This window comes from Clavelina lepadiformis, chromosome 1, assembly GCF_947623445.1.
Source record: "Clavelina lepadiformis chromosome 1, kaClaLepa1.1, whole genome shotgun sequence".
Lineage (NCBI taxonomy): Eukaryota > Metazoa > Chordata > Ascidiacea > Aplousobranchia > Clavelinidae > Clavelina > Clavelina lepadiformis.
In genome coordinates, this window is record NC_135240.1 from 4,842,382 (window position 1) to 4,853,850 (window position 11,469).

General features: G+C 33.2%; 2 protein-coding genes across 3 annotated transcripts; both read left to right on the forward strand.

Annotated features, from left to right (window-relative positions):
• The first annotated feature begins 1,059 nt into the window (after window positions 1-1,059).
• LOC143449984 (fibronectin-like) lies at window positions 1,060-6,981 on the forward strand. Of its 2 annotated transcripts, XM_076950361.1 has the most exons (14): window positions 1,060-1,345; window positions 1,465-1,746; window positions 2,125-2,406; window positions 2,890-3,201; window positions 3,305-3,589; window positions 3,791-4,063; window positions 4,222-4,533; window positions 4,637-4,921; window positions 5,121-5,393; window positions 5,612-5,914; window positions 6,128-6,240; window positions 6,300-6,456; window positions 6,650-6,706; window positions 6,839-6,981. In XM_076950361.1, the coding sequence occupies exons 1-14, from the start codon at window positions 1,276-1,278 to the stop codon at window positions 6,868-6,870; spliced, it is 3,036 nt and encodes a 1,011-aa protein (XP_076806476.1). In that variant the 5' UTR covers window positions 1,060-1,275; the 3' UTR covers window positions 6,871-6,981. The 2 variants fall into 2 exon arrangements, with proteins under 2 accessions (XP_076806476.1, XP_076806468.1); XM_076950353.1 differs by having other exon boundaries at window positions 6,650-6,959.
• LOC143450155 (receptor-type tyrosine-protein phosphatase beta-like) lies at window positions 6,766-11,256 on the forward strand. The gene is made up of 10 exons (XM_076950594.1): window positions 6,766-6,880; window positions 6,974-7,030; window positions 7,093-7,174; window positions 7,314-7,407; window positions 7,847-7,923; window positions 8,084-8,210; window positions 8,367-8,500; window positions 8,843-9,000; window positions 9,157-9,292; window positions 9,395-11,256. The coding sequence occupies exons 1-8, from the start codon at window positions 6,873-6,875 to the stop codon at window positions 8,936-8,938; spliced, it is 675 nt and encodes a 224-aa protein (XP_076806709.1). The 5' UTR covers window positions 6,766-6,872; the 3' UTR covers window positions 8,939-9,000; window positions 9,157-9,292; window positions 9,395-11,256.
• Window positions 11,257-11,469: the final 213 nt, after the last annotated feature.

An 11,469-nucleotide genomic window follows, 5' to 3' on the forward strand; every position in this document is an offset into this window, starting at 1 on the left:
CGGTTATTGTTAAGGCTGCCACTATTTCACCAGAAAAAATCGTGCTTTTGAAGCAACTTGATATGTGCTTTCCAGCGCTGGTGTGGGACGTACAGGAACCTTCATAGCAATGGATCGTTTGCTTCAACACATGAAAGGTCATGATTATGTCGATATATTCGGTATCGAGGTGAGAATGAGCAGGACTTAAATGGTTCTACACAAAGCCAGCTAGAAAGTTAGAAAGATGAAGAAAGCATGAAGATGAGGTGAGGTGCTACATAGACATGATACATGAAGGTAACCTGAATAAATGAATGAATTGAATAGAGTAGAAGAGCTAGATGTTGATCAAAGACAAGTCAATCAATGACGTTTTTTGAAATCAAATTTTACTTGATGGCACTAAAAGCACTTGGCTTTACGAACCAATAAAAATCTAAACACTTCTGTTTAGTATTGCCGTACTGCAGCATGTATAAATATCTAAAAAAGTAGTCTTTGTGCATTTTATCTAACTTGAGAAACAACATTTAAGCATATTTTGCCTTAAACTCAAAGCACTTATGTAATAACTTTATTAGAACAAATAATGATTATTACTTTGTTCTATTTTTGTTAGATTTGCCATCAGTGGGCAGTAGTGAGCCATTCATCACAAACAAAACAAAGAAAAAATGTTTAAAATGCCCAAGTCAAACCGCAACTAATCACCTTGTAGAAGCATATTGCATAGGTTGATGATAATAGAAAATGTTAACGTTGGCAACAACAATTAATATTAGCTTTGTTTGGAAATGTAATTCAATTATTTTGATTTAGTTTTTATTCAGTATAAGTTTAACACAGCAACAAACAACAGGTCATTAGTTTAACAGTTGTTTAGGAAACAAAGTTATACTCATTTTGCTTTTTGTAACTTGATTTTAAGTTCAAACTTCAATTTGCGAGTTAATTGTTCATAAGTTTTAAAGGAAATTTATTTTATTGTACAAATTTTACAAAAAAACATTTTATGGGTAAATCATTGGTGTAATAATATGAGTTTTGTTACTAGGTCATTTTTTTGACTCGAATCCAGATGAGTCAATTTTAACTGAAGCTCAAGTCAATGCATTTAATTTTAAAACATTTCTTCATATCACGACATGCAATATACATTGTGTTAAGTTTGTTTCCAAATGTTATAGTTGTTTTAAACCTGTCTAGCTGTTATTTTGTTATTGAGAACAGTTGTCTGTTCTTTTTAGACTTTTGTTGTCACAGCCAAGTGGTAGAATTTTAAAAACACTCATCATGAGAATTTATGCCACAGTAGTTTGCATGCTGGCATGTTTGTGTATAAATTGTGCAACTGGTGTAAATGGTAAGTCTGATAGAATCTTTTCATTCGTTCACTTTTAAATATAAATTTGGTATCTACAATACATTTGTATTTTTATGTTTATCAAATAAAAGTTATTCGTTATATTATTTTTATTCCAGTTCCTGGTCCACCCACATTAAGCCACTCAGTTACAGATCCCACCACAATGATAAAGGTTGATTGGGTGAGGAGGAATAATGTGGTTGAACTGTATCAAGTGAGCTGGTGGCCAAGTGATGATTCTACAAACCTTAATTCCAAGAACATCTATCCCACTTCAGGAGGAGTTTCATTCAACTATGTCATTGATGGTTTGACTCCAGGACAAAGTTATTATGTGCAAGTTGCTGTGAAAACCTCAGCTGGTTTGAGATTTTCTGTTAAAGTGATGTTGCAAACATGTAAGTTGGTTTTATGAAATTTTCTATGTGGTAAATCCGTTACTAATTTCATAATTTTATTGTGGTGGCGCTTTCTGGTGTCTGATGTACTGTATACAGCTTAACACAAATAAAGCATTCCAAGATGTAGGCTATTGTTGTTAGTAGCATCAACATATTTTAGAATTTAAGTAGCTTTGCTTTACATCTTGGCTGCAAGAAATCTCGTTCAAACCAGGTCATGCTTTGACTGGTTCTATAATTTTTCAAATTAACATTTTTACAGTAAAAGGAAAACGCATAAAGTCTGCAGTTTGAAAAAATTTTGAAATCACCAGTTTGAGAACAATTAATTTCAAACAACTTCGAAATGATGAGTTACTTGGAGTATTTCTTTAGTTTCAGTCATCGCTCCACCAACCTTAACTTCATCAGTGTCAGATCCGACAACAATGAAGAGAGTGGATTGGCAGAAACAACTTGATATTGTTGATGTTTATGTAATGAGTTGGTGGGTTAATGGACAGACTCCTCAATCCTATGAGGTCACAAACATAAAAGGACAAACCTCATATAGTTACATCATTGAGGGTTTAACTCCAGGAGAGAGTTATCTCGTTAAAGTGGAAGAAAGAAGTTCAATTGCTTCTGGATTGTCTGTTTTAGCAAAACTAAGAACAAGTAAGCTAAATTTATCCAAAAGTTGAAACAACAAACATTGCCTTATGGTAGTATTTTGTGGCTTAGTTTCTATAGTTGTTCTGCTAATAAATGTTTAAAATAGTTTGGGGTGAATTACTAGCATAGTCAAAACTGATAATTAACAATTGTTATGATAGTTTTTATTCACTGACCGAGGAGAGTTTATGCACAAATTAAACCTGGCGATGATTCATCATCGCTCGTGTGAGTTACTGTACTTACAGTTACTGAATTAACCTTTGTGCAAGTTCCGATTGTCACACATTTTTCAGAAATTGTTGTTTTTTATTGCTCGAATTTAAAACTGTCCACCCTGTCCACTGAACAGGAGTTTAAGAATTGATATAATGACCTTGTACATGTTAGGTATACTAATTTATCTCTTACTGCAATTTTTACCAATATATTTTAATAGTTCTTAAGAATTATTTTTAGAAAAAGTACTCTATGTTTCATGTACAGATCCACCAACACCTACCAATGTGGAACTCTTGCAACCAACTGATGGTGATAAATCAACTCGACTTAATGTTACTTGGAAAATGCCCAGCTCTACATTTCATGTTGCTTCATATAATATTACCTTATCGTTGTCTGCTCATCAAAGTATATCTTTTACATTTTATGCCGGTGGAAATACTCCAACCCAGTATTTGTTTGAAAATCTTACTCCTATGACAAATTATGTGGCAATTGTACAAGCTGTCAGTCCTTCAGAAGGAGTTCCTGAAACACTAAGTCAAGTTTCATCGCCATCAAATGAAAGAATCACAGGTTTAACATAACATTTTTTATTACAATAATTTATGTTCTAGTAATATTTAAAGTTAACTCTGAAAATTTATTTTGTTCATAAAACCCTTTAATTTACTTCCAGCTCCTCTTCTTCCTCCAACTAACTTGAGATTGAGTGATTCGGTGTCAGATCCCACAACAATGATCAGAGTTGAATGGGACAAACCACAAGATATAGATGATGTCGATGGATATAAAATATCTTGGTTCCATGCCACTAATGAAAGTTTTATTTCACAACATAATGTGAGCGATGATGTTCGATCTTACACCATCACTAATTTGAGTCCTGGATATAATTACTCAGTTGATGTTGAAGCTGTTTACAAAGCAGGACTTGCCTCAACCATTGATACTTGGAGGACAAGTAAGTTCTTGTTTTATTGTGTTTTATCATTGTTGCTGTGAATGCTATGACATTTGCCTAGTTTATAAAAGTCATTATGACCACTTTGCTACACACACACACAATATGCTGTGCTATTCCCACTTCACTAAACACCTTCACCATTTTGATGTTTATGCACCATGTATTTTGTTGCATCTGCATAACTGGTATTTTTTGTAGCTCCAAGTAAGGCAACAAATTTGAGTCTCGTTCAAGCAAGACATAACAAAACAAATCAACTTCATCTAAAATGGGTTGAACCTGATGGAAAAGTTGATGGATATGAAGTGAAAGCTTATCAAGGAACTTCTTATACCTTGCATAGCACAAGCACAACTACAACAACAATTATTATTGGACTTGTACCAGGAGCTGCTTACACTGCAACAGTTACAGCTATAAGTGATGGAGTGCATGGTGCTGAGTCAGCCAGGTCTAATCCAGCAAGGACAGGTGAGAATATAATGTTAATGTGAGTGATGATAAAATATTGCGCATTTTATGTTTAAAAATGTGTTTTGATAATGTTTGTCTAAATTAAGATATTTTTTGTTGAACTATGCGTATTTTTCATGTTTTCTAAACACATTTTTCCACATTCTATTTAACAGATCCACCAACACCTACCAATGTAGAGCTCTTGCAACCAACTGATGGTGATAAATCAACTCGACTTAATGTTACTTGGAAAATGCCCAGCTCTACATTCCATGTTGCTTCATATAATATTACCTTATCATTGTCTGCTCATCGAAGTATATCTTTCACATTCAATGCCAGTGAAAATAGTCCAACTCAATATTTGGTTGAAAATCTTACTCCTATGACAAGTTATGTGGCAACTGTACAAGCTGTCAGTCCTTCAGAAGGAACTCCTGAAACACAGAGTGAAGTTTCATCGCCATCAAATGAAAAAAACACAGGTTTAACATAACAATTTTTATTACAATAATTTATGTTCTAGTAATGTTTAAAGTCAACTCTTAAAATATATTTTGTGCATAAAACCCTTTAATTTACTTCCAGCTCCTCTTCTTCCACCAACTAACTTGAGATTGAGTGATTCGGTGTCAGATCCCACAACAATGATCAGAGTTGAATGGGACAAACCACAAGATATAGATGATGTCGATGGATATAAAATATCTTGGTTCTATGCTTTTAATGAAAGTTTCATTTCACAACATAATGTGAGCGATGGTGTTCGATCTTACAACATCACTGATTTGAGTCCAGGATATAATTACTCAGTTGATGTTGAAGCTGTTTACAAAGCAGGGCTTGCCTCAACCATTGATACTTGGAGGACAAGTAACTTCTTGCTCTATTGGGTTTTATCATTGTTGCTGTAAATGCTATGACATTTTCCTAGTTTATAAAAGTCATTATGACCACTATGCTACACACACACACTATGCTGTGCTATTACCACTATACTTTGCACCTTCACCATTATGATCTTTATGCTCTATGTATTTTGTTGCATCTGCATAACTGGTATTTTTTGTAGCTCCAAGTAAGGAAACGAATCTGAGTCTCATTCAAGCAATAAATCACAAAACAAATCAACTTCATCTAACATGGGTTGAACCTGAAGGAAAAGTTGATGAATATGAAGTGAAAGTCTATCAAGGAACTTCTTATACCTTGCAAAGCACAAGCACAACTACAACAACAATTATCATTGGACTTGTACCAGGAGCTGCTTACACTGCAACAGTTACAGCTATAAGTGATGGAGTGCATGGTGCTGAGTCCGACAAATCTAATCCAGCAAGGACAGGTGAGATCATAATGTTATGTTGACTGATAATGTGAAAATCTACTTTTTTGTGACAATATTTGTAAACAAACCTAATCTTAATCTACAATGTGGTACTATATATTATTTTGGACTTGTAATAATTGCAGACTGCAATAATTGCATTTATGACATTGTTGCCTTTATTCAATACAAACTTATTTTCACAACCTTTAACAAATATATCGATTTTTTTACAGATCCACCAACACCTACCAATGTAGAACTCTTGCAACCAACTGATGGTGATAAATCAACTCGACTTAATGTTACTTGGAAAATGCCCAGCTCTACATTCCATGTTGCTACATATAAAATAGTTCTGACATCTCGCATCGAATCCAATACTTATGATGTGAATGAAAGCAGCTTTCAAAGTTATTTGGTAGAAAATCTTACACCTGGGTTAACTTACACGATCACTGTACAAGCTGTCAGCTCATCAGATGTTATCTTTGAAACATTCAGTAATATTTCGTTGAAGTCAAATGCTAAAACCATAAGTAAGAAATATGCAAATATGCTTGATTTGTTTTTCATCATATGCTTGAGCTGATAATATCAAAGTATGGAAACTATCTGATGTGTATTAATTTGCCTTTTTTGAAATTTTGTGACTAGTTTGATCTTTTTGATCTGTTTTTTTTTTAGTTTTAGTTAGATAAAAAAATTTAGTTGGTTATTTTGCGAGTTTTGTTTAAAAATTGTTAATTCAGATCCATTTCAACCATCATATAATGTGAGTTTGTTGTCAAATTCTTTGCACATCACATGGATAAAACCAAAAGGAAATATTGATGGATATATTTTGGAAGTGTTTGGTTTAAAAGTAAGTTTTAATTGAAAGTATTTTTGATAGTTTTTACTGTTTTATTGCATCTATTGCAGCCCATCAAGCTCAATTCAAATGCAACATCTTACAAAGTGGAAGGTCTTTATTCCTCAACTGAGTACAGCGTAGGATTATATTCTTTTGTGAATGCTCTTGACGGAGAATTGATAAAAAGTGATGCTAGTTTTAAGACATACTCAACTTTAGACCCTGGTAAGATTACAGGAGTAGATTGATATTTTAATAAACTTTAATTCCTATTTGTTTAATCATGTCTCAGCGAAGATTGTTTGTTGTGTATTAAATTACGTTTGTAATTGTAAAAAATATAACATAAATTTGTATAGAAATTGTAAATTACGGTCTAATATGATTTCATTAATCTGTAGTTTAATGTTTTCTCTAGAATCACTTCCGACTTCTTTCTCCAACGAATTGAGTGGAGTCATTCCGGCGATCTTAGGTGTTGTGCTACTTATTGTCATAATTTTTGTTGTACGAAGAAGATTGTAAGAAATAAGTTTCACTTCAACAATAAGAATCTTTGCATAGTGATGCCCATAAGTAGATCTTAACGTTTCAAAATTATGTAAAGGTGTCATAGAAAAAGTGCCACACTGCCATTGACAATGAGTAGGTAAGGCTATACTAAACAAGAGTAAGTAAATTGAAGAAATTTACCATAATTTTTTATTTTTGCCTATTTCAAAACTGAACCTCACACGTTTAGGTTGAGCACCATGAGCATCCATGGAAATGTCAAACGTGATGAAAGAAAGGGAATGAGGTGATATGAGCATTCATCGTAAGGAAGGTTGCAGTTTTTCATTTTGTCATTGTTTATTCCAGAGTGATTATGACATCAGCTTTTGATGAATTTATGAAGACAGTAGATGCTGACGGAGACAACAAACTGGAACAGGAACATTCTGTATGTGATTATTTTTGACTTAGATGTTTAGCCACATTCCAGTTTGATTTCATATTTAGGCTTAAATTTGAACCTTATCATGATTTAGAGTTCTACCGCTGACGTCTGTTTTTAATCGTAATTACATTTTCAATAACAGGAACTTGCTGATATTGGTAAAGATCAATCAGCAAACGCTGCGTTGCTTCCTGAGAATATCTCTAAGAACAGATACAACAAAAATATTTTGCCCTGTAAGTTTATTGAGCAATGTGTTGTTGGTGAATACTTGGGTTACAATTTATGAATGCATTTTGAACAAAAACTATCATTAAATCATGATTTCGGAAAATGCTACTCAAGATGTGTTTTTAAATGACTTGATTTCATTCGAGTCATGGTTTAAATTATTTGACTAGAGTCAAGTTAAAACAAGTGACAAACAAAATATGCGCATGACATAAACAAAGACTTTTTTTTGAGAAATAACATTGATTGATTGGTTGATTGAGAAATAACATCAATAGCTGGTAACCGAATTAATCCATTTGTATAGTCAACAAATGTTTTGAATTAAAAGGCATTGGCTTATATATGTAACTCAATTTAATTGGATATGTAACTTGGCGTTCCTCGTGTCAAACAATCAACTTGGTTACAACTTTGATGATTAGTTATGAAGCTGTTGTTTAGATGATGCATATCGAGTTAAACTCACACCTATTGATAATGTGGCTGGTTCAGATTACATCAATGCGAGTTTTATTCCAGTGAGTATCATTCATTCTTTTGTTTCATAGTATGGGTATTTTGTTAATTCCATTCTTTTATATAGGCTAATACTTTTCATTTCAGGGCTATAACAAGGACAAGGAATATTTTATCTGTGAAAAGCTAAAGTATTCTTGTAACCACTGTTTTTTATTTCAGGGCTACAACAAAGAGAAAGAATACATCGCAAGTCAAGGTCCACTTCGAACCACAAATGATGATTTTTGGAGAATGATCTGGGAACAAGACTCAAGAAACATCGTCATGCTAACACAGCTTGTTGAAGGTGAATGACAGCACATAGTGAGACTTCTGCATTAATAAGTTACTTATTGTTAAAAATAAGTTTTCTTTAAAAACTGTGCATGACTGTACTTGACAGTACATGTGCTTTAACTTTGAATTTGTCGCCTTCATATATCCTTTACTTGTGCATGTACAGAGAGTGGAAAGGTGAAATGTGACAAGTATTGGCCAAATGATGGAGCTTCTACCACTGTTGCTTGCATGCAACTTCAGCTGGTCTCAAATTTTAAATCTCATGACTGGACTGTTCGTGTTTTTAATCTAACAAAGGTCAAGCTTTACTGTAGATTCTTATTTAACTAAAATTAGTTTTATCAAATACTAAGCTTGGTCCTTAGACCAACCAACATTGGAACATTTTCTTCATGGAAAAGAGGAAGTGATTTGTAGTGTGTAGGCAGTTTTACCTCCCGTTTCTGTAGAGATTTCCATTTCAGCTGATCCACACATTTCCTTTTATACCTATATGCAATACCTCAACGTTCTACTTCTGGAAAGCTCGCTAATACTTTTCACTACTTTCAACTTTTTAAACAATGATGTAATACTGTATTACGTTTTTGTTAGGAGTAAAAACGTTCGGTTTTAACTTCATGTGTTACCATAATAAAGGGAGAAGAAACACGACGCATCACTCAGTTTCACTTCACAGCGTGGCCAGATCACGGCGTCCCAACCACAGCAAAAAATCTCACTATTTTTACTTGATATGTTCGGAGAACCATAAAACATGAAGCAACAAAGACAGGACCAACCATAGTTCACTGCAGGTAGTTTGTTGGATTTTTATTTCATCTGTGGCTAAGTCACTGATTTGACATATGTTTTGTAACTATACATTCCAGCATCTTTCTAATCTGAGATCTAAAATTAACCTTGTTTTAAACCAAAAATGTCTAAGGAAGCCAATTTATATTTCTTTCCAGTGCTGGTGTGGGGCGTACAGGAACCTTCATAGCAATGGATCGTTTGCTTCAACACATGCAGGAGAACGACTATGTCGATATATTCGGCATCGTGCATGAGATGAGAATGTGCAGGACTTTAATGGTTCAGAACAAGGTGACAATCATTCATGAGTTGAAAAATTTTGAAGATGAAAATTTTGAAAATTTGAAATCTGCTTTTTTGCTATTGTCTATAATTTTTTTTTATTTTGCTTAGGACCAATACATGTTGATTCATGCGATGGTGCAAGATGTTATAAATGATATACACGGAGACCTTGATGCTGAGTCGTTCTAAACGCATTCTCATCAACTGGATTGTATGAACACATTCAGGTCGCATGATAACGAATGGTTTGATTATCTTTCTATCATAATCAGTGAAGAGTAGCTTGGATCAGAAAACTAGGTTTTCAATTTATCTGCATTTTTATATTTTTGTGTTAGTCCTATCCCAAGTCTGTACTAAAAGTTATAAAAGCTTCATTATGATTCTATGAAGAAATGTACAGTTATTAGTCGATCGGAATTTTAAACAAACTGAGTTTTCATTGCAGAAGATCGTAAACAATCTTTTATTGTGTTGTCTGCACTTTTTTTTGTTCTTTGTTTTTCATCGTGTTCATTGTTTTTCTCGTGCAGGGATATTTATCGGGATTCCTATATGTTTGATATTTTTTATTTTAGCTTTTTATCATCTTATAAAAGTAAAACCACCATTTTTACAATGTGCTCACAGTAACATCAATGCTTTGTAGAGTTAGGTCAAAACATGTTGAATGTAAGGACAATGAGTCAATTATCCCTTAATCACACCTCTGTAAACTGCACATTTTCTCCACAAATTAGTTCATCTTCATGTAATACTGATACTTGAAAAAAAGCACTGGATATGTATTTTGTCGTTATATTTAAAATGCAGGGGCAACGCTAAAATAAGTTTGTTTTAAAATAATGTTTCTAACGTATAATTACATTAATGAATTTTCTTATCAACGTTATTTTTTCGCTTTCATTGATTTAAATAAGAGGGCGCAACAACTTTATCCGAATTCATTGTCAATAACTACTGTGTTTACCCAACTGTTGTATTTAGACTTGTAATTGCATAACTTTGTGGTATTTTCGCCAAAAGCACTTGATATTTATCCGTTGTTTTCTTATTAAATTTGTTTTCTATCATCTAATTCTATTTTTCTTTCAGTTTTCCTTTCTTGTATTTATGGTGGAATGTATTTTTATATTAAATTACAACTATCATTTTACATGTATTTCTACACAATATTTTTGTAACGTTTTTGTTCTGTTTATCTGTTTGTCTGTTTGTTTGCTAGTTTATAGTTTCCTAATCATATTCATGGACATGCAAACATGAATTACAAAGATTGGGTATTAGTAGTTAAATGTGTTAAATGACTTAAATGGCTTTACTGATTACAGTTTTCAGGAATGACTATATGTTCTGGTAAATATTATGTGCAATAAATCGATCTGTGCTAAAACTTTCCATGTTTTGTTGTTTTTTTTTCTGTTAAAGACTTTTGCGACGCCACAACGTTCACTTGAAACACTACATTAAATATGTTACTCATGTATTGTAGATGCTGATAATGAATGGTTTGTATCCAGAAATGGCTTAAAACTTGGCACTCAATTTGTACGTTATAGTTGATTACAACCTACGTCTACGTTACGTTATAGTTATATATTTTAGATGATTGTCTGTTGATATTACAATATTATATTCTATATTATAGTATTTTATTAGCAATATATTGCGTATATTGCCATTAACCTTTCACGTATTTTTGCCAATAACTATTTCAGCTTTTGTATTTTTGTGTGTTACTCCATGAATTTTCAAATTCTTTTGTGCAAAATGGTGATGTTTGGTAGAATCGCTTCCAATGACGGCTAGTCGTGTTAAATATTTCTACTACTGTATGTACCGACTTGCACCTGCACCATTTTGTCCTGCAAACAATTGTTTGTTGCAAGCTCTCTCACTACCACCGGGGTGAAACAACATGCGTAGATACAAGAGTCGAGTAGGAGTACGAAGTTCAGAAACTTTACCATTTGCTAGAACGTTTGGTTTTAGTCTCATTCGAAGTCATTATTTATGGGAAATTATGGTATGACCTCATATTAGAACAAAGCAACGTCAGGATGAGTGATTAGCAAGTAAGTTGTTCCATGCGTGGTTAGGTCTCCTTCAATCGCTATCATGACTTGTGTGTGGTGGATTACTTCCTGTTTTCTTTCGTTACTTTATTAAGTCACAATACGGCT